Source organism: Lepisosteus platostomus, chromosome 18, assembly GCF_059453375.1.
Source record: "Lepisosteus platostomus isolate fLepPlt1 chromosome 18, fLepPlt1.hap1, whole genome shotgun sequence".
NCBI lineage: Eukaryota > Metazoa > Chordata > Actinopteri > Semionotiformes > Lepisosteidae > Lepisosteus > Lepisosteus platostomus.
Genome location: NC_142628.1, coordinates 11,505,041 through 11,526,537, shown reverse-complemented (window position 1 = coordinate 11,526,537; position 21,497 = coordinate 11,505,041). Strand labels below are relative to the sequence as shown.

Sequence of the window (21,497 nt, the reverse complement as noted above, 5' to 3'; positions counted from 1 at the left end):
CTCTGACCAACTCGGGAATATAAAAAAAACAACTGTCTCAAAGAATGCTAAAACAGACACATTGACATCCTATGATTAGACTTAAACTTCAAACAACTTTTATTGCCAGCATCGTGTCTCAATGAGGAAAATAACAGCTGTTCTCATAATTTTATTTTTGTTCCTTCTGTGACTAAAAATTAGACATATATAATGTGCACGTATGTTACCTTAAATTAAATTCCAATAAGATAACATAACATTAACAACACCAGAAGGAAAAAAATGAAATGTTGAGATTCTTAATATAGGAAATCAACTGTAAGGCAATTTTTTATATTTACTCTTCAAAGACTAAAGTAAAAAGACTGTGCCGAACACTTGGTGTTGCTGCTGAGCTTGAAAGCCAGAAGATACCTTAGTTCTCCGAGCTCTGACTGGTATGCACGGATATCCTTCTCTGTCTGCTGTCTGTAGGCATACGCCTGTTGCAGTGCTTTCTGCAGCTCATCAACTCGTATCTTCATCTGTGTTAACTCAACATTTTCCAACCTCTGGCTTCCCATTTCTTTTACCTGGAATGCAAAATAAAGGAAATGTATGTTAATTGTGCTATACCTTCAATTTCTCAAACATGCATTCCGCAGAACTAGACAAAACACCTGCCACCATGCAACATACTCAATGTTATGGCAAAGCATCAGACTCCATGCTGTGTAGTGATTTTCAGTGAAATGGTTTTAACACAACTAACTTGTGATGCCAACTTACCAGACTGCCCTTTTCAGTCTGAAGCTCAGAAAAATTGCTCCTAAAGGCATCCAATTCTTTGTCACTTTTCACTGATGAGGAAACAGAACTTTCTCTTTGTCTGGATTCATAAACCCGTTTTGTTCCTCCCAACTGTTGAATCAGTCTGTCTCTGTCATCCTGAAGACTGGCCATCGATTTGGAAAAAGCAGTCATCTGCTTACTGTAAGTCTCATTTTCTAAAGTAAGCCTTTTAATTTCAGCTTCTTTCTCAGTCACTGTTTTACACAGATCATCTACCTGCCCCATCAGCTGACTGTAAGTGCTGTCGCTCTCAAAGGCAGAAAGTTTCTGAATCAGAGCAGACCTTTCTTTAGTTAACATCTTCACTTCCGAGGTCATGTTGTTGAGCTGGAACTCAAACTTGTTCAGCGCCGCAGAAGCCGTTTTAAGCTCCTCATCATACTTGTTTCGCAAAAGCTTGAAGTCTTCAATGAGCTGATCTCTGTCATTTTGCAAAGCGACCATGGCTTTCCCCAAAGACTCATTGTGAGACTTAAGCTCCTTGCTTTGACTCCTCGCTTCAGACAATAATTGCTCTGTCTGTATCAAGTCCCTTGTGAGCTCTTCAACTCTTTCCTCAGCTGTTTCTCGTATACTTCTCATGAGGGCAACCTCTCGTTCAAAGGCACTGATCTCATTATTATACTTTTCCTTTGTCTCTTTTACTTTCTTTTCCATGTCACTTTCAAGTTGACGGAGGTTTCTCTTAAGATCTTCAACAGAGCTCTTCTGTGCAAAAAGCTTTTGATGCAATTCACTGCATTCTGCAGCTTTAACTTCAACAGCTTGTTGTAAGTCTGCAATCACCTTGTTCTGATTGAGTTCCTGTCTCTCTTTTTTTAAGGCTAATATGTTGGCTTCAAGAGTCTGAACCTGAATTCCTAATTCTGAGTTTTTTGCTTCTAAGGATTTTGTAGTTTCTGTCTCTTTCTCCAGGTTCTGAAGAACATCCTTATACATTTTATCCATGGCATTTTTCTCATTTTCAAGGTTTTTAATCGAATCCAGTTGTTGCTTCAGAAGTTCTTTTAATTGGTTATCCTTAAGTGACAAGACTTGATTGAGATCTTCCCTGTAGCGAATTAGCTGTGCTTTCAGCATAGCATTTTCTGAATTCAAGTCATCCATTTGATGAAGTAGAGCCTTAATTTCTTGCTTGAGTTTGTTGGTTTCACCAAGTTCCTCTTTAATTAAGATTTCTTTTTCTTTTTCAATACTTTGTAGCTTTGACTGTAACACCTCATATTTAGACATCAAGTGATCCCTGTCACTTTGCAAAGACATCATTGCCTTCTTAAAGCTCTCCAGTTTTGCATTCATTTGTTCTTTCTCCTGAAGCGATTTTTCATATTTCTCTTGAAGGCTTTTCACATTGCTTTCTAATCCTCTGAATGCCTTATCTGCATTTTCCCTCTCACTATAAAGAGCACTTAACCTATCTTCGTAGCCCAAAATCTCAGCCCAGTGATGTTTCTGAACTTCTTCCAAATACTCCGAGATTTCTCTAGAAGACAGCAGCAAAGCAATCTCAGCATCTTTGTTTTTAAGAAGCAACTTCAGCTGAGCAGAGATGGCATCTTGTTTCTCAAGGTCAACCACCAATTTGTCATTTTGAGACCGAACCAGGAAGAGTTCGGCTTCAGTATTAGAAAGTTTCATCTCTAGCATTGTGAGGTTTGCTTCCATTTTGGAAACATAATCTAACTTGTCTGTAAGTCTAAGGTTCAATGAGCTCTTATCCTGCTGTAATTTCTCAATATCGTCACTCTGCCCTCCAATTTGTTTTCTTAAGTCCTCAATGTTTTTAGAAAGTTCTTTGTTATTCTCTTCCATTACGGTTACCTGTTTCTGGTAGTCTGATGCTGCTGCTTTATAGTGGGTATCTGTTTCACTCAAAGCTGTCTCTAACTTTAAGAATTTCTCTTTAAGCTCATTAAGAAGTGCATCCTTTACTTTCATGTCTTGTTTAAGTCTGCTGATTGCATGGGACTGTTCCAACAGTTGACCGTCTTTATCTTGAATCAGTTTTTGAAATTTATCCTCCCACTGTCTTGCCTCATCATTATTTCGAAGGCTCTGTGAAACGGCTACCAACCTAGACAAGTTTAGGTTTGCCTCTTTCTGAAGTTTGCTGTTCATTATGTCCTGTGATTCAATTTGCTTCTTTAATTCAAACACTGTCTCTTCATCCTTCTCTTTCTCTAGCTGCAATGTATTAATTCTGGCCTCCAATTCCATTAACATCTCTTTATGAAGGGTATTTTGCTGCTCTAAGAGTTCTTTCAACTCCTTCTCTTTTTCCATCGACTGAAGCTCAGCAAGTTTGTCTTTTTGTGCAAGCTGATTATGTAACTTCACAATTTCAGAATTCACTTTCTCAACCTCGTTCCTTGACTCATTCAGTAGATTCTTATACAATGTTATTTCTGATTCAAGGTTTTGAATTACGGTCTCTAAATTTAACAACTTTTCTTTTGTGTCATTTAATTCTTTTTCCACTTTACTATGTTCTGACTGCGACACTTTTGCAGATCTTTCAAAGTCTAATATCACCTCCTGGTAATTGATGCAATCACTTTGAAGTTGGTTGATTTCTTGATGCTTTTCTTTTAGCAACTCCTGTAACTCTTTATTTATGCTTTTTGACCCGGCACTCCCTCTCTGAGCAACCCTGAGCTTCTCCTCAAACTCCTTCACTAATTTTAACTGCTGATCTTCCTTCTGCCTGCAGAACTCATTCTTTTCCTGCTTAATCTCTATGAGCTGAGCTGACAAGGATTTATTTTGAACTTGCAGTGTATTGACAGTTTCAGTAAGTTCATCAATTTTTTCAGCATTCTTAAGGAGCACTGTCTCTAGATACTCATTTTCATTTTTCACTTTGTCAGATGTCTCCTGCACATTCTCAAGCTCTTCCTGAAGTAGAGACTTGTCATCTTCTAAAATCCTCACCTTTTCATTTAGACTGATAGTTTCCTGCACATTTCTATTGATAACTCCTTGACATTCTGCTAAGGCACTATCCTTTTGTTCCAATTTTTCTTGATGGTCTTTTATTAATTGTGCTAACTGATCAGACAGATTACACTTTTCCTTTTCCAATACATTCAGACATTCGCATTTGGCCGATATAACTGCCTTTTGAGTTTCTACCTCCAGAGTTAACAAATCATTTAAACTAAGAGTCTCTTCTAGTTTCCGCTCCATTTCAGCTTCTTTAGCTTCATAGTCGCTGTGGCAGTTTGCCAAGGACTCACTCATTACTTTAAGTTCTTCAGTCACTTTTTGATTTGCACATTTCATTTCATTTAGCTTTACCACAAGTTCTTCATATGTTTCTTTTAATCTGTTATTCTCTGCTTCAAGCTGAGTGTTCCTAGAACTGAGTTCTTCAGCTTTGCCCACTTGCTTTTCACCGAGTTCAAGTAGCTCTTTTTTGATTTTTTCATTCTCCTGCTCCAGCTCTAGGATCCTCTGTTGTTTTACTTTAGCAAACTTTCGCGTCTTGTCCTTCAACTTCTCATTTTCCTCTTCAGCTTCACCGACTTGTTTCTCTAGGATTTCCTTTTCAGATGCAGTTTTATACCATTTGGATAAAACCTCCTGTTTTTCCTTCCTAGCTGCCTCTATGAGTTGTCGCATTTTATCCATTTCACTGCTGATGTTTTCATAAGCTTGTAAAAGAGATTCATATTCTTGTTTTAGCTCTGTGTGTTTTGACTTCCACTCTGATAACTCGACCGTCTGGGAGTCTTTCAAGGATTCTAACTGACATGAAAATGCTTGTTTCTGTTGTGTGATATTTTCAATTGTGAGTTTGAGGCTCTCACAGGCAGCTGCAAGGTTATGGTTGTCACTTAAAACCTGATCAACTTCCAAAACTAGTTTTTCTTTTTCCTTGCTTAGAGAAAGCATGGAAAGCTCCAAGTCTTCTTTTTGCTTTTTCATTTCAGCAGCTGACCTCTCGAGGTTTAAAGTTGTATTCATTATGTCTTCTTTTTCGGAAGACAGCAACTGGATTTTTTCTTTGAGTGTCCTGTTCTCCTTTAGGGCTTCTTTGCGAGATATTAAAGCTGCCTGAAGTTTTCTAGTGATCTGCTCATTTTTAGATTTTCCTTCTTCTGACTGTTCTTTAACCAGACGTGCATTGGACTTTTGCTGTAGTTCATTAATTTCAATTTCCATCTTTTCCTTTTCAACCTCATGAAGATGCAGCTCCTTCTGTAGTTGCTGTTCCAAAGCAGCAATAAGATCATCTTTTTCAGAAATTGTTAATTTAAGAGAGAGCAAAATGCCCTCTTTATCTTGCAGTCTTGCTTCAAGGTTTTGATTTTGGGACTGCAAGGCTAACAACTTCTCTTTCCCAAAGGTAGAATCCTCTTTGGACTTCTGTGCTTCCAAGGCGAGTAGTTTCTCAAGCGTGTCTTCTTTTAGTTTATTTGTTTTGTTGAGTTTTTCCTCCAGGGTAACAACTTCTCCTTTATATCTTTCTAAAACTGAAGATAAGTCATCATTTTCTTTCTCCAATGTTTCTATGTGTAATTTGCAGTTTTCGGTTTCAGCCTGAGACACTTTCCAGCAGGATCTCAAGTTTTCCAGCTCAACTTTTAAACATTCCTTTTCTTGACTAAAGTTGTGCTGTGTTTCTGCTAGAATATTCTTCATGTCCTGAAGCTCTTTTAATTTTTCAGAATGTATCTTATGTGCCTTTTCAAGCTCTTCTTTAATGTCTTTGGTAGTGTCCAGAAGCAGCTGATTTGCGTTACTTAAATCTTCTAACTGGCATTCTTTTTCTCTTTTCACATTCTCGAGGGCAACTGTATGATGGTCTATCTCTGTTTGACATGTCTTTAATTGGTTCTGCAGCTCACTGGACTCATCAGCCATTAACTTCTTTTCTTGTTGGTACTGTTGTTGGGCCACCTTCATTGCTTGCTGCTGCACCATTAGCTCTTCAGCCTTCTCCCTTATCTCGAAATGTGCTTTTTCAAGTTCCTGTTCAATCTGTTCAATTTTTTGAGTAAACACTTTAGAACGGTCTTGGATTGTTTGTAGCAAAGTTTCTTTACCTGCCATCTCTGATGTCATAACTTCAATTTTCTTCTTAAGAGTTTCTAATTCACCTTGATTTTGTAAGGCAGCTTGTTCGCTTATCTCATGTTCTTTGAGTAGCAGGTCAAACTCTTGCAAAGCCTTTTCCTTTTCATTGACAACATTGCTGATGGAACTCAACTGACTCTGGAGTGATGCTATAACCTGCTGGTTATCTTCAGACTCTTTTATCTTTTCATCATACTTTTTCTGCATTGCATTAAGCTCATGAGTTTGCTCAGAATACTGCTCCATGAGTTTGTTGAACTCTTCTTTTAGATCTGACAACTCATTTGCATGTTTCCGTTCCTTTTCTTGAGACTTTTTAATTGTTTCTTTCCTAGCTAACAAAGCAGCATGAAGCTTTTTTTGCAAAATGTTTTTTTCCTGCTTAATTTGAGTCAGCTCTGTGTCTTCTGAAGCCATACTGTCAACTTGCTCGATATTTGAATTTACAGAATCTATCAACTGAATGCTTTCTTCTTTCTTTAATAATTCTGTTCTCAGATTCTCAAGCTTCTTGATCATCTCAGCTCGTTCACTGTTATAAGATTCTTCTTTTTCACTGATGCTGTACTGGAGGTGCTCAATAACTTTATCTTTTTCATTAATTGATTGGAGGGCAGTAAAAATGTCTGTCTCCTGCTCGCTAAGCTTTCTTTGCAAGCACTGTACATTATGTTCCAGCTGTTCCAAGAGAGACTCTTTCATAGAAAGGGCCTCGGAAAGTTTTAGGATTCCACTTTCCTTTTGTAGTATTTGTTCCTTCAAAAGGTCTACATGACTTTCATGTTCCTGTGTTGTGGTCTGAAGATGTAATTTTAATTCTTGCAATTGATCTTGCAACTCAGATATTTCTTTATCCTGCTGGTCACCACCTTCTCTTTGCTTTTCAAGCTCTTCCACCTTCTTTATTAAGTCCTTCCTCACTAACAGTGCAGCCTGGAGCTTTTTCTTCATTATTTCTTTATCTTTGGATAGTTTTTCATACTGCACTTGCATCAGCTCTTTTTCTTTGACCAACTCTTGTTTTTCTACATCTTTTATTTCTATTTGATTTTGACATAGAGACAGCTGAGATTTACACTCCTGAAGCTGAAGGGAAAGATCTTCAAGTTCTTTTGTGGAGCAATGATGCAAATGTTCAAGGTTTTCTACCTGTGAAATCAACCGATTCTTTTCGTCACTATATTTCAGCATTTCATTAGATGCCGATACCATGACTTGAGTGACTGATGCATCCTTCTCTCTTAACTGTTGGCTAAGGGAGGTGAGCAATTCTTTTTGCTGGCTTATCTGAATATTCATGCACTGAATCTGATCCTCTTTCTTTTTGATTACACCAAGATGATATTCATGTTCAGTAACTGCCTCTTTAAGATCAGTAGCAGCTGCATCCATATCTTTTTGTAGATTTTTTATTTGGTCCTGCAAAAAACAAAGCTGATTGTTCTTCTCTTGATAGATTTTCTCTCTCTCTGCAAGTTCAGACTGCTTTTCTTGCAATACCTCTGTCACATTGTCTAACGAGGTTTTCATAGAATCCATTTCTGCCTGATGATTTACCTTTATTTGTTTAATAGTGGCTTGCAAATATTTTTTTTCTTCTTCAAAAGCTACTAATTTATCAGACATGGATTGTGAGATTTCTAATAGATTTTTATTACTTGACTCCTTATCTATCTGTAACATTTTAACCTCATCTTCCCTATCTCTTAAATGCTGTTGCAGTTCTGAAATTTCACCATCTTTTCTCTGAATTGCTTCAAATACATTTTCTAATTGATGTTTATCTACTGCAATTTGCTGACAACTTTCTTTTAATTGTTCAGTGCTAATTTTGAGTGCAGACGTTACCTCATTAAACTTTTCCTGCAAGGTATCTAGGTCCTTTTGCAGTGCTTGGACTTTAACGTCTTTTGACTTCATCTCATTTTCTAAGCTTCTCAACTGCTCTGTGAGAAGATTTTTGAGCTGGGTTTCCCTGTCAAGGATAGACAACCACTCCTTTTCTGATTCCTGTAGGGTGTGTTCTATGTTACGAGTTTCTAACTTCAGTCCGATGATTTCTTCAATCTTGGCACTAACCTGCATCTGAAGAAGCTCCTTCTCCGTCGTCAGCTGCTCTGCTGCTTCACTCATGTTGCTGACGTGCTGCTTATTGATGAAATCCATCTCATTCTTCATTGTTTGTAACTGACTATTGTAATTCTTATCAAGCTCAACTTTCTCTAAAGTTATTCTCTCAACTTCTTGCTGCAAATGTGTTTTTTCACTGACTATCAAATCCAGCTGCTGTTGCAGATTATGATTTACCTGTTCTGCTTCCTCTCTCATTTTTTTATTCTTTTGATTCAAGTCCAATATTTCTGACTTCAGCAGGTCAATGTGGTCTACTTGTTCAGAGTGCTCTCTTTTTAAGGACTGCAAGTCAGCTTCTCTTTGTTCAAGACTCTCATTTAATGTCTGAACCTGTTGAATGGCTTTTTGGTATTGTGGCTTTAACTGCTCAATCTCAGCAGTCAGACAAGAATTGTTTGCCTGATAAGTGAAAAGAGCATCATCCTTTTGTTTTAAATTATTAACATATGATGTTTGTATTTGCTGAAGTTCATCTCTCAGAAGTGTAATTTCATTCTTTAGAAGGTTTGAGGTATTTTCTGCAGAGTACCTAGATTCTCTGTTTTCACTTAACAACTTACTGAGATTAGAGATCTCTTCTTCCTTTTGAGTGATCAATGTGTTACATTCACGCAGGCGTTCCGACTGGGATGCATACATGTCCTGCAGATTTAAGAAAGCGCTGCTTTTCTCCTCAGATGATTCACTGAGTCTCTTGGATTCTGTGGAAAGTTTGAGAATCTGGTCCTGTAGCTGCGATACAAACTCTCTGCTCTCCAGCAACTGTGATTTGAAAAGGACTGCCTCATCTGCTCTTATCTGGAGTTCCTGCAGGATTCTTGCCTGGTCTGATACAGAAGTCTCCTTTTCTAAAAGGACCTCTTTCAATTGACTAATTTCAGATGACTGAGTACTTATTTTTTCATTCAGTTTTGCAACAGACTCTTGAAGATCTGTGATTTGTTCTTTTAAAGTTCCACACTCAGTCTCCTTAGCTTTCAGTTTCAAGTTGAAATCCTCACCGAGATCCACTGAGCTCTTCTGAATCTGTGATATGGTCAACTCCTTTTCCTTAAGTACTTTCTTCAACTGATCAGACTCTGTAGTTGTGCTGTGTAGCTGTTTTTTGAGTTGTGATACCATGTCTTCCAGTTCTGAAAACTGTGCCCTTAAATTAAGGTAATCATCTATTTTCTGTTTCAGCAGGGAGTCTTTTTCAATGATGCTATGATTTAACTCATCATTCTTCTCTGACATGGCCTGAAGCTGAATCTGGAGATTAGAAATAATCTCCATATTTTCATTCAATTGCGTTTTTAAGACCTCCGATTCTTCAGCCTTATCTTTTAACCGTGTAAGTTCTTTTTCCTGCTTCTTCAATAAATTGCCTCTGTCCTGCAGTGAAGTTTGCAATTCCTGCACTTGTATTTGTAACTCAGTAATTGTTACCATGTTTTGGCTAAGCTGTCCTTCCCCCTCTATTGATTTGGTCTGCAACTGCTTTATAAATATCTCCTGCTGATTCAAAGCTTCTATCTTCTCTTGTAAAGCCACATTTAAACTTAATCTTTCTGAATTAATTCCCACCACCTCTTCTTTCAAGAAGACTATACTACTCTCTCTGCTAGACAACTCTGATTGCAGGTCACCAATTTCTTTCAGCGTTTCTGATAAAACTACAGCTGCTTCCTTAATTTCTATTTCAAGTTTGGCGTTTTGCTCATTCAATGCCTGAACTTGTTTCTGAAGCTCCATCACCTCATTTTTTGACTGAACTGTGTCTTCTTTAAGCAGTTTGCAATCAGCAATTGTATTATCCAATGTAGTTTTAAGATTAACATTTTCAGACTGAAGTTTTATAAGCTCTTCATTCGTAACATCTAACTGTCTGCTCAGTGAAGTCACTGTTTCATCTTTCCTATTTATTTTATCAAGCAACCCTTGACACTCCTGAGACTTATTATTAAGGGTAATTTCTTTTTCATTCAGGTTTTGGTTTTGCTGTATACATTGGCCTTTAAGAGATTCCATTTCTATTTTTAACTTATCGAAAAGCTCTTTCTGCTGAACAATTTCATTCTGCGAGGCCTCACATTCTAAAGCTCTTTGTTGCAAGACAGAGTCTTTTTCTAACAAGCATGATTTTAAAACTGCACTCTGCTCCTGAAGCAAAATCAATGTCTCTTGAAGTTGCCCAAGCTGCTCTTGCTGAAATTCACACTGTGCATTTTTATCTTGAACAACTTTCTCTTTTTCAGCAATATCACATTTCAGCTGGTCTAGCTGGGAATTCAAGATATTGATCTGCTCCTGAAAGTGTGCTATTGATTCTTTACTTTCAGATAATAATTGTGCAAGATGACTACATTCATCATTTTTTTCCAATAGCTTCTCTGCCACTATATTTTTATTCTGCTCCAGAATATTGAGATCCTCAGTTTTTAAAGTTAGGTCTTCCTTTTCTTTCTGTAGCATTCCAACAGTCTTGCAGTATTCTGAAATCTGAGTCTCATAATGAGATAATTTACTTTGCAGTTCATTCTCAACCTTCTTTTGCCTTTCAAACTCCTCTGAATTATATCTCTCTTGATCAGTGACTGCCTTTCTCAATTTCTCACTCTCCTCCGTAAATTTATGCACTTGGACTTGAAGATCCTTATTGTCCTTAGCAGCAACAGCCACCTTCTCACTTAACTCAGCAACAAGTTGCTTTTGTGCTTCAAGAAATTTTTCCTTTTCCTCTACAATGGCCTGGAGTTGCTCTTTGGCATGTTCAAGATTTTTCACATCAATTTCCAATTTTGAAAGATTCTCAGATTTATCACAGAGTTCATCCTCAAGTGTTTTACAGGTTAAAACTCTTGCTTCCAGCTCCTCATTCTGTTTATGTTTATTATATTCTGCTTCTTGCTGAGTAGTTTTTAGTTTCTGTTCCAAAGAAGATATGGTCTCCAGTTTCTCCTGTACTACTTTTTTGATCTTTTCGTGATGTTCCCCCTGTTCTGCCAGTTGCTCAGATAGCTTCTGCAGCTCTTTATCTTTTGTCGAAACCTCAGCAAGAAGTTTGTTGCACTCCTCCTTTAAGGATTTCAGCTCATTTTCGAAGGTTTGCTCCTTTTCCTGCAGCTTGTCCTTGAGCTCTTTGTTGAAAGCATTGCTTTCTTCAAGTCGGGAAAGAAGGTCGCTAATCTCTGCTTGGCTTTTGTTGTCAGACTCTTGCAATTTCTGAGATGTTGCAGTGACCTGTTTTCTCAAGGAAGAGATCTGAGACTCGCATTCAGCGAGATGAGTGCGATGATTCACATTTTGGTTTTGGATTTCACTCCGAAGATCTTGAATTGTCTTGCTATCCTCCTGGACATGCTTTAGTAACTCTTCGGCCTCTCTGACCTTTTCTTCTTTTTGTGCTTTAATGCTGTCAAGCTCATTCTCCATGCTTTTCAGCTGTTCCATAAGAGCTGCAATCTTTGCATTCAAGGCCTGCTGATCAGAAGACTGGGAGTCTCTTATAATTCGAGCTTCCTGCTCTACCTTAGCTAGGGCTGATTCCATTAGTGCCAGATCCTCTTCTTTGTATTTGATTTGCTGTTTCAACTCCAAGACTTGCTCAGCATACTCATTCATACTACTAGAAAGAGAAGAAATTTCCTTTTCTTTTTCCGAGAGAACATCTTTAAGGTTATCAATTTCTCTCTCACAGCTTTGGAGGTCATGAATGAGCTGTGCCCGTTCTTGCAAATGGGCAGAGTTCAATTTGTCAAGCTCATCGTTTGTCTGGTCCAGGTCCCGCTGCAGTGTTTCTATTGTAGCCTCTTGCTTCTGAGACTAGAAAACGGAAATAAAAGAGGTAAGGTAAATATTGATGTAATCTACCACATGTGATATCTGGGTGGCAACTTTTAAGGTCATACAGATAGAACAAATGGGAAATTGCTACTGAGAAATGCAAAATGGAAAAGGGGAGTCAGGAAAAGCAGTCAGGGTTACAGTGAGAAATGTTACCTTTTCTTTTATCATGGACAGTTTCTGTGTAAGATCGGTAACAGAAATCTTCAGCTCGGAACATTGTTTTTCATAGGAGTTACACTTCTTGCTAGCTTCAGAGAGCTGGAAATTAGAAAGCAAAATTATTGCAAATAAACGTTGTGTGTGTATACTATGAATGTAGTCATATGCATATTTAGAAATTATTTTTAAATTAAAATTGTTTTAACTGTAGCTAATTCTGATTTTTCGCTTTATTGGTGGTTATACCAGATCAAAGAAATATAATCTTTCAATAATCTAAAATCTATAATGGATTGCTATGAATGGAAAAAAATCAGATTTTAAAGTCGTACTTTTTGCTCCGTGTGAAACAGCTTCTCTGTGATCTCTTTGTTCTGTACCTCCTGCACCTTTAACGAATCTTTGAGATGATCAATTAGTTCCAGTTTTACAGATGTTTTTGCTAATGTCTGCTCCTTCTCCATGAGAGATGTTTCAAGGGTCTCCTTCCGGTCACTCATTCTAAATAAAAGATATTTCAAGGTAAAAAAAAAAAACATTTAAAAATATGCAATGAACGATGGTGCTTGATTCAATCCAGATAAAAAAATTTTCTTGAAGAAAGCTTTTCAAAACCATCCATTTAAACCAAAACAACACGCATGATATCTTTAATTTTGAAAGTGTTCAATGAAGCACCATGGTGTTTAATTTTGGCCTTTTTTGAGTTTGTACATTTCTCATGTGCCTTTTCTCACCCTTTCAGTTGGTCGTTCAGACTGGAGACAAGAATCTGGTGTTTCTCAGCATCTCTGCTCTGCTGACTGCGCACACTGGCTAACTGAGCCTGGAGGCGTTCTGTTTCATTCTACAATGGGATAAAAAAAGGATTTGTAGAAAAACATCAATATCTCTGAAAACTCACTCAGCGACACCTTTAAGTACTGACTTTAAAAAGTACAAAGAAAAAAATAAAAATTCCCCTTGGTGACCTCAAACACCCACGTGTCACTCTTGATTTTAAGATCAAACTCCCGCTTTTTCAAAACACACCACACAGCATAAATGTATCTATAGCAAAATGGTATTTCTTTTACTGAAGATTCTCCTTACATAGCCAGTGTTTTTCAAACGATGATCAATAAGTATAATTACCTTACTGAACGAAATGAAAAGTGCCTTTAATACATAGTGAAAAGACAGTTCAACTTTACATTACTCAACCAGCTTTAAGCGTTACACCCACATGAATGTGGAAACAAAGACACGTGTGACAAACAACATGGCAGTGGTCAGCTGTCACCCCTAGGTGATGTTTTCTCTAGTGCACACCAATAAAAACAGACCTGTGTAACCCTCAACGGTTGCCCTTCTTCATCTACATCAAACGTCACCTGTATTAGAAGGTTTTGTTACAAAATCCTAATTGCCATGGACAACACAACATTTATAGTGTTTTTAACCATGAGTAAACATGAATGTTAAAAAACATTAGAGCTTAAAAACTGTTTGAACACCACCACTTATTATTACTATTTTTGCATGTTTTTGTGGCATCACAGTACAATCTCTTTGAAATGTCTCATGGAGAGAGACATCATCTTTATGAGAAAGTCTGAATTAAGAATTACTCACAGTCCAAATCATTAAATAATTTCCAAGATGTGCAGATACAACGATATAATACAATAGCACTTCAGCGAATTAAAGAAATGGAATGCTGAAAACTAAACCAGGTTAGCTGCAAACATCTTTTGATCATACACTGCCCTGCTCTCTATACTGGCAGAACCCCCTTGGTGAAGTATAATGGCTCGAACATGAAACAATTATTCATTAAGATGTCTACCTGCAGTGACTCAATCCTTGCTTGCAGCTGCAGCCTGTCTTCAAGGTTCTGACATCGCTCTTCCAGTGCCAGAATCTGCTCCTGAAGCTGGTTTCTTTCCAATTCCAGCTCTTCAACCACCGACCTCAGGCCTGACATTTTTAATTCAGCACAACAAACACAAGCGAGAAGCACATACAATTCAGACAAAAACTCACAGTCAGCATAAGTCTTAATGTACTAATCAAATTGTCTTTAAGACATTCAGTTTTTTAAAACCAAAAACTATGTTGCAGAGCAAGTCAACAACAGTTTCATATTATGATGAAACAGAATAAGGTCAAAACATATCTTAATGTTTGGTCAAAAATAGGCTAAACAAACCTTTAAACCTAAATAAACCTTCCACAACACAGTAAGTATCACAGACTCAAATCTTGCTTACTCAGTTTAGGTAATAAATATGACAGTAAACTTACTACACTTATATCATGCAAACACTGATGAATTACAGAGAACAAAGTGCATGCAAGACTAAACTGTTCATATCTACTTGATCTAGAGCCATGCTAGATTAAGGGTTTCACAGGTTCTGATGTAGTAGCAGACTTACACAGTGCCTGATATACCACTGTTTTGTGAAAAATGCTTTTTAAATAATTTATATAATCATATTTATAAATACATTGCCATTTCTGGACGGCACTTTTTTTACATTATATTACGACAGAACACAATGATTCATAAAACATTCCTAGCACCTTATTATTCCAATTCCATTTCCTTTTTAAAGACCCAAAACCCTTAACCATTTCACACATTGAATTTGTCTTTAAAAATAAGGAAATCAAATGTCTTACCAATTTTGCAGCTTTGGATTCCTTTTAAATTACACACCAGATCTGACACAGTTCAATGCATTCAACATGGACTACACAATACTGAACCAAAACTAGGCAGTTCATCCAGCACGCACATGCTAAAAAAAATCTACAAAAATTAAAATAACAGGTCAACCAAACATAATATACATAAAGGGCTGAAGGTGGTTAGAGAAATTCCACAGAAAATAGGGTTATACAATTGTCAAAAAAGTAATTAAAATTAAAATCCACATAAAACAAACATTGTGCATGCTACAATAAACTGTCTAGTAGGTATCACACCTGCATCAGGAGAACTGTACTCTGGCCACCAACCTCCCATATTCTCCCCTTCTGCAGAATTGTTGCTCTCTAAAGTGACGCTGGCATCTTCATATGATTGCTTCCCATCAAATTCAAAATCCTCCTAGAATAACGTAGCATAACAATTAGCAATTCTACTAAATTAAAAGAATACTGTAGCGGATTATTAGTATCCATTGCTCTTTGAAGCAATGCTTATAACATCACATAGAAATATTCATTTATAATTATAAATTCATTTATAATGACCTAAATGTCTGCTTGTCCACAACAACAACAAAAAGAATGGCCTAGATTTACCAAATTCCTCACCGGGGGAATATGCTCGAAAGGTAAAAACAGAATAAATGATTTAGTGAACCAGCAGAATACAGGAAACACACTTATCACTTTAAAACTATGGTAATGAGAGCGCAGCATTTTCTTCGAGGCGAAAAAGACTTTGCGAAACAGATTCAATTATACATAACCGCACTTTTTCCTCCAAAAACAGGTACCTGAAAACTTTAATTATTCCTTTAAAAAAATCTCATCTTTAAATATCGGGAAAATTTCTAACAAGTGCCCTTTGTTTACAAAAGCTTATTCGCACCACTCCTACCTGCAGATTGTGTGTGCCGATGTTCACCTGCTTCTGCTTGCCCCTTTGCTGCCGAAGCCCTCGAGCTTGTGCCAGTTCCTCCTCCAGCTCCTGCTGCCGAGCGACTAAGGCTGGATCGGAGCAGCCAGGAAAGAACCAGTCATCCTCGATCAGTTTTGTGCCACAGGAAATCAATTCTCTTCAGACACGTACTTGCAGCACAGAGAGAGCACACGCAAGCCAAACAAGCACAGCTGCACGCCAAGTCGAGAGACAAAACTGAGAGGACTTGTGACTAAAAAATTTGAAGACTGCCCCAAAGCGATATTTAGATCATGGACACGTGCTTTCGCACAAAACAAAAATCTTGTCGTCGGATTACATTCAGAAAAGAAAACTGAAAGGATCGTGGAATGTCGGCTAGTAAGGTTTTTTGTTTTTTTGAAAATCTCTTTATGTGTTGATTTAATTAAACAACAGAACACCCTGAACTGCTACTTGATTACAGTACTATCCACAATGAACTGTATCATTGTGTAAAATATCACATTCTTTCAATTAAGTTCTTAATTGGCACTGGGTCGTGATTTTTAACTGTCTATAATTCCTAGTCTGGTCTTGCAGCAGAACCTTACAATGCTAAGAGCAGCACATGGTTTTGAAATGTGCTTGATACAAATGTTCTTCTTTAATATTGTAGCAGGTTTTTTGCTCCCACTACATTATTATGTCTTCTCCAGTGACTTAGTGGAAATCAGTCCTAATAGCAGGAAACCTGCATGAGTGCAGCAAAAACGAATCTTTAATACTGATGTTATTGATTTACAAGTTACCCGATTAGGGTTACTAAAACGATCTGCAATTTAGTTTACAATTCAGAATTGTTCAGATCAAAGCAATACCATTTAAAATATAAAAAACAGTATTATACCACTGGAGAGGATATTTTAGGAATATGTATAAACCAATGAACAAAAGGGTGTTCTGTAAACTCTGTTAAAAATGCTGTTGAATTGTTTTTGAATGACTTCCAGAGGAATTTTGCAATATTACAAGCAAAATTTATATGATGTTTGCAGTAACTGGTATAATTTAGTTTGTTTTCCTTATATGGAGTAATCAAAAGTTTAAGTTTCATGTTTATCTTGTTATTAATGGGCTCTCAGACAAAAATACATTCCCATCTGTTTTGCGATTTAATAGACATTAAGACGTTAATACTGCCAAACGCACAAAATTACAAGCAAAGCACAAAAATAAAACTGACAAAGTGCAGATATCACTTCAAAGGATCAATTTAGGCAAGTGATTGCTCCACCTGTATCATTCTGAAATAAAATTTAGTTGAAAATTAAAAGCAATGCAGCAGAATTAACTACTATAAAAATCTATCATGTAAAACGATTTTGCTTTGCAATCAATTTGCTTTTAGCAAACCAATTCTAATCCACTTTTTCTCCAGTATCATTACATTCTTGTTGGAAACTGTGGAGCTACCCCTTGACTACATTAATAATGACACCAAAGGTGAGAAAGAAAGGTTTAGAAGCCAAGAACCTAAAATCCATTAGGCACTAGCGCGTTAACATGCAGTGGAGTGTTCTGTGGTTCAAGCAGCTCCTCAGAAGCTGGTACCAGCATATTTCTTATTTACTCCCATTATCACGGCGACTCTAGAAGTGTTAAATGAAGTTGGGTTAGCAGTGTTGGTAGAATTAACACAAAGACAGTGAAAGGGCACTCAGAATCACTTACTCAGGAGGAAGCACACAAAGCCTTTTGCTTCAGAAATGTCATTGTTAGCACTGGCTTTGCTTAAAATTACTAAATGCTCTGGCTATTACAAGCCCTCTGCCAATAACGTACTTTTTTTGTGTTGTTAAGAGCATTCTGAAGAAAATGGCCTTGTGGATTTTTGTTTAGTTGCTCAGGAAGAACACTGGAGGAGACAAACGAATGGGGAAAAAAATAAAGCAACAGCCATTCCTGTACTGCTTGTGATGTACCCTCCTGCAAAGTGTGACGGGGAAATCCTCAGCAGTACAGTGCCGGCGGTTACTAGGACCTGCATGCACAAAACTGATGGGAAACTGTTCTCTGTGGCTGGCCAAATCACAGTGAGCAGGAGGAGTGGAGGGGCAGGGGCACAGAGCGAGTGCTCGGCACGGATTATGGAGAAAAGGAAAAAAAAAAAAGAAACATCATGCTCAACCTAACCAAAACAATGCACAACAATAGCTGGAAAAATAATAATGGCACAGAAACTGGGCCTCGGGCAAAAAAAACAAACCAATCAGCTTCTCTATCTGACCTTCCAAGTCAGATGAAAACTATTTTATCTCTTCATAAAACGACACAAGGCATCCTAAACATTTAGGAAAAGGGAGATACTGACGTACAGTCTTTGACAGGACAAGGGAAAGGAAGGATGATACACAAGCATCAAAGTTATTATTTTTTTCTAGGGATTTTGAAGTTTGTATTCCTACCTTTCCTAACTTATGTTTTCTATCTGATGATATCTCTTCCAGCCAGAAAAAACATCCGACTCAAATAAGCAAAACGTTTTCTTCAAAAAACGTACTCTGATTACAAAATGCAATGAAAGTACAGTGATGGCAACATCAAAGAAAATATTTACATACTGATCTAACTGGTTTTTCAAGATAAAACAGAACTATAAATATTCCTGTTGTAAAGTGCCTTGTTTGCTACAGATGTAAGACATTTCATGCTAGAAAGGCATATGTGAAGTGGGTATAGTGAAGATGTGAACAAGGCAGAGGAGTGAATTATATATACACTGTCCTTTATGGTGCAGCATATAGAAATAGCCAACGACACTGCAACAGACAGGCTTCTCGATGTTGCCAAGTTTGAAGGAGACCCACTTTACCTTCTCTTTCCTCCTCTATCTGACTCATTCTCAAAACCATGGCTGTCTTCTCCTCCCTGGCCTGATCACGGACTGCCTCTGCCTCGGACACCATCTCCTGCCACTCCAGAACCTGGCTCTGCAGCTCTTCCACGCTGCCCGACTCACTTGTCTGTCCACACATGGGGCGCATTTACAACAGACTCGCATATGAAAAACCACCCCAGCTCGTCAACCCATAGAGAAAATCGAATGGCTACCATTTACTACAGAGGACTTAATGTCCTTCAGAATTGTAAAGAAATAACTATTTTTCACTAATGTAGCACAGGATAAAATAACAAATGAGAAAACAATAGTCTATCACCATTGACTTAATTTAAACTCACTTAAAATGCAAATTATCAATACATGAAAAATATAGCAATCATACCAAAAATGTTTGCACTATTTTTTAAATTGTGTATTATATAATATATTACTTGCATTATCATGTAGTCATGGCAGGATAATCAATTCCTTAAGACCCATGTGAATTTCTAAGAAGAAGTTTTTGGAAATTTCCAAACCTGAGATGCAGCTCTCTTAGTAACTTGTTCCAGGTCAGCCTGCATTTTCCTTTGTTGCTCTTCATAGATCACAAGTTTAGCCATTAGTTCATCTGCAGTTAAAAAGAAGCATTAATACAGCATTGTTTTAATAGTCAAAAAGTAAATATCTAGAAAAAGCATCAGATTTTTTTGTAAGAGAATTAGAACTTGTATCAAAACTCTTCAGTGGGAAAACTATAGCAAAATACATTAGCATTTAAAATCACCAAATACATTATTTTTGAAGCTATTACTGAACATTTAAAAATACTACTGTGTACCTTTTTATAGTGAATGAAAGCGAATATTTACCATTTTTCATCTTTAGTTCTTCATATTGCTCTAGTTTCTGATGAAGTTCTTCTCTTTCCTCTTCAAGATCAGCAATTCTGTTCCTTAAAGCATTCACATCAGGGCTTGTGTTTCCAGACTATAGTAGAAGAGAGTCCTTATTAGAAATATAACTTTTCTAACAGAAACACCATTTTAAGTGGTAATAATCAGCATAACAGATAAGTGCACAACGACACTAACCTGTGCTTTTCTGAGCTCTTCCTCCAGTTGTTTTATTCTGGACTTGGACCAGGCCTTCATTTTGAGGAATTTTGTTTCGGATTTACTGGCCTCCTCGGTTTTCTGCTTTGCTTGTGCTGTTTGAGAGAGTTAAGCAATAAAACACAAAGTCTTTCTCAAATGAATGAACTGAGACAAGGCACAGACCTGAAATCCAAAGATACAGTGAGGGAAAAAACATCAATGATAAAAAGTCGTGTTGCGACTCTCGTGCCTCTTTTCATTTACATTAAAATGCCTAATATTCGAATATTATCACAACATCTGAATCATTAATTTCACAAACTGCAGAAAGCAATATTAAAAAAAGACAACAGCTGTGGATCGAACAGAATGCATGACTATGCCAAGTATTATTTTAAAGTCATTCACTTTAACCTTATGGTTAACAAATCATAACAAAACGTGGGAAAACATTATGAACCACAGAGGATAAACTACTGCATTACTATAAGGAAAAAGACAAACACTTTATTCACCTTCTAACTCTGTCATTTTCTGATTAGCAGCTGTGTCCAGAGGAGTCCCTCCTGTCTGCTCTGCAGGGGCTGCGTTTTTATTGCTGAGCTCCTGCAGTTGTCTCTGGAGCTGCAGGTAAGCTTGATGCTTCTCAGACAGCTCACTTTCGTGCTTCTCTGTGACCTGTTTCAGTTCAGTCTCATGTTTCTGCATCAGGTCTCTGAGTTGGGCTCTCATTACATGCTTCTCGGCGTCCAGCTTGGAAAGCATATTATCTTTCTCCCCTTGAAGGCGCTTCATTTTTTCAGCAAGCTCCTGAAAACAAAACAATTCCAGAATGTTTTCAGAGTGCCTCAGTCGCGTTCTAATCAAATTGAAAATTACCACTCTTTTACGTATGAGTATATAAAGTAGAAACAACTTAAAAAATGAAGCTTGACGTGCTTCAAAACCTGACTGCATCTACTCAAAAAAATGGAAATGCACATTAAATTTACATTCTCATGGTAACACTCAAAAACAGATTTGATCTGATTTACACAAATATATCTAAACAATACATTTTAAAAACAAAATCTTACCCTTAAAACAAGTTACTATCTCTTCATGCATTGCTACTGGTGAGACCAGTTTTGTTCCTTACCTTCATCTGCTGGTCCCTGGCATCCACTTCATTCTGAAGAACGTCAATAACCTGAGTCTTCCCTAGCAGAACCTCCTCCTTCTCGTGTAACTTCTGTTTCAAAGCCTTCAGTAGCTATCAGCACAGAATTAAAGCCAAGCTGCATTATGGAATATGAGCTTTCGAAAGCCACAATATAAACTACGTAAGTTTTATTTACAAAAGCTAACTGAAAACATCTTGCAGGTTACCTGCTCAAGGTCCGCGCTGGCATCGGATTTGGCTGCCAGTCTGAACAGCTCCTGTTCATGCATCTGGTTTATTTCCACCAGCTTGTTATCTTTTTCCAGAATAATGTCTTTAAACGTTTGGATCTACAAACAAGTGGGAAAGCACAAAAACAGTAACGGAAAAAGCATTGATTTTAATGGACTGAAACCGTGATTTTCAGACAATGAACTGAAATCGAATCCTGGGATTACATTATTGTTAATTTAAACAAAATGAAAATCAGTTAAAAAAAACTGTATAATACTAAAACTGGATTCAGAGAAAACCTACATTTTCCTTGTACATCTTCTCTTTTTCTTCAAACTGCGTCTTCTCTTTCATCAGAAGCTCCTTAAGGCTTTCATTCTGTTCTTGTAGAAGGCTGAATTTTTCTTCACTTTCCCCAACTTTCTTGGTAAGATTTTGCACCAGCACTTGAAGGTCCTGCAGGGAACCATCTTTTTCTGCTAAGTGAGCCTGCAATTCAATACAAAACAATTTTACAGCCAACCGAGGACATAT

The 21,497-nt window shown here is 37.3% G+C and overlaps 1 protein-coding gene across 5 annotated transcripts in view; it reads right to left on the bottom strand.

Annotated features, from left to right (window-relative positions):
* LOC148645663 (uncharacterized) overlaps positions 1 to 21,497 on the bottom strand; it is a 31,127-nt gene that overhangs the window by 4,608 nt on the left and 5,022 nt on the right. The window contains exons 7-23 of one of the 5 annotated variants that reach the window (XM_088611989.1): positions 21,267 to 21,452; positions 20,957 to 21,079; positions 20,727 to 20,840; positions 20,104 to 20,398; positions 19,586 to 19,701; positions 19,364 to 19,481; positions 19,031 to 19,122; positions 18,482 to 18,633; positions 15,608 to 15,761; positions 14,986 to 15,109; positions 13,841 to 13,971; positions 13,338 to 13,385; positions 12,750 to 12,859; positions 12,345 to 12,513; positions 12,007 to 12,111; positions 751 to 11,829; positions 397 to 554 (exon numbers count right to left, since the gene is read on the bottom strand). In XM_088611989.1, the coding sequence (XP_088468115.1) occupies positions 397 to 554; positions 751 to 11,829; positions 12,007 to 12,111; positions 12,345 to 12,513; positions 12,750 to 12,859; positions 13,338 to 13,385; positions 13,841 to 13,971; positions 14,986 to 15,109; positions 15,608 to 15,761; positions 18,482 to 18,633; positions 19,031 to 19,122; positions 19,364 to 19,481; positions 19,586 to 19,701; positions 20,104 to 20,398; positions 20,727 to 20,840; positions 20,957 to 21,079; positions 21,267 to 21,452 (13,274 nt within the window). The remainder of the gene's footprint in view (positions 1 to 396; positions 555 to 750; positions 11,830 to 12,006; positions 12,112 to 12,344; positions 12,514 to 12,749; positions 12,860 to 13,337; positions 13,386 to 13,840; positions 13,972 to 14,985; positions 15,110 to 15,607; positions 15,762 to 18,481; positions 18,634 to 19,030; positions 19,123 to 19,363; positions 19,482 to 19,585; positions 19,702 to 20,103; positions 20,399 to 20,726; positions 20,841 to 20,956; positions 21,080 to 21,266; positions 21,453 to 21,497) is intronic. The other 4 variants (XM_088611990.1, XM_088611991.1, XM_088611992.1 and 1 more) reach the window with 4 other exon arrangements.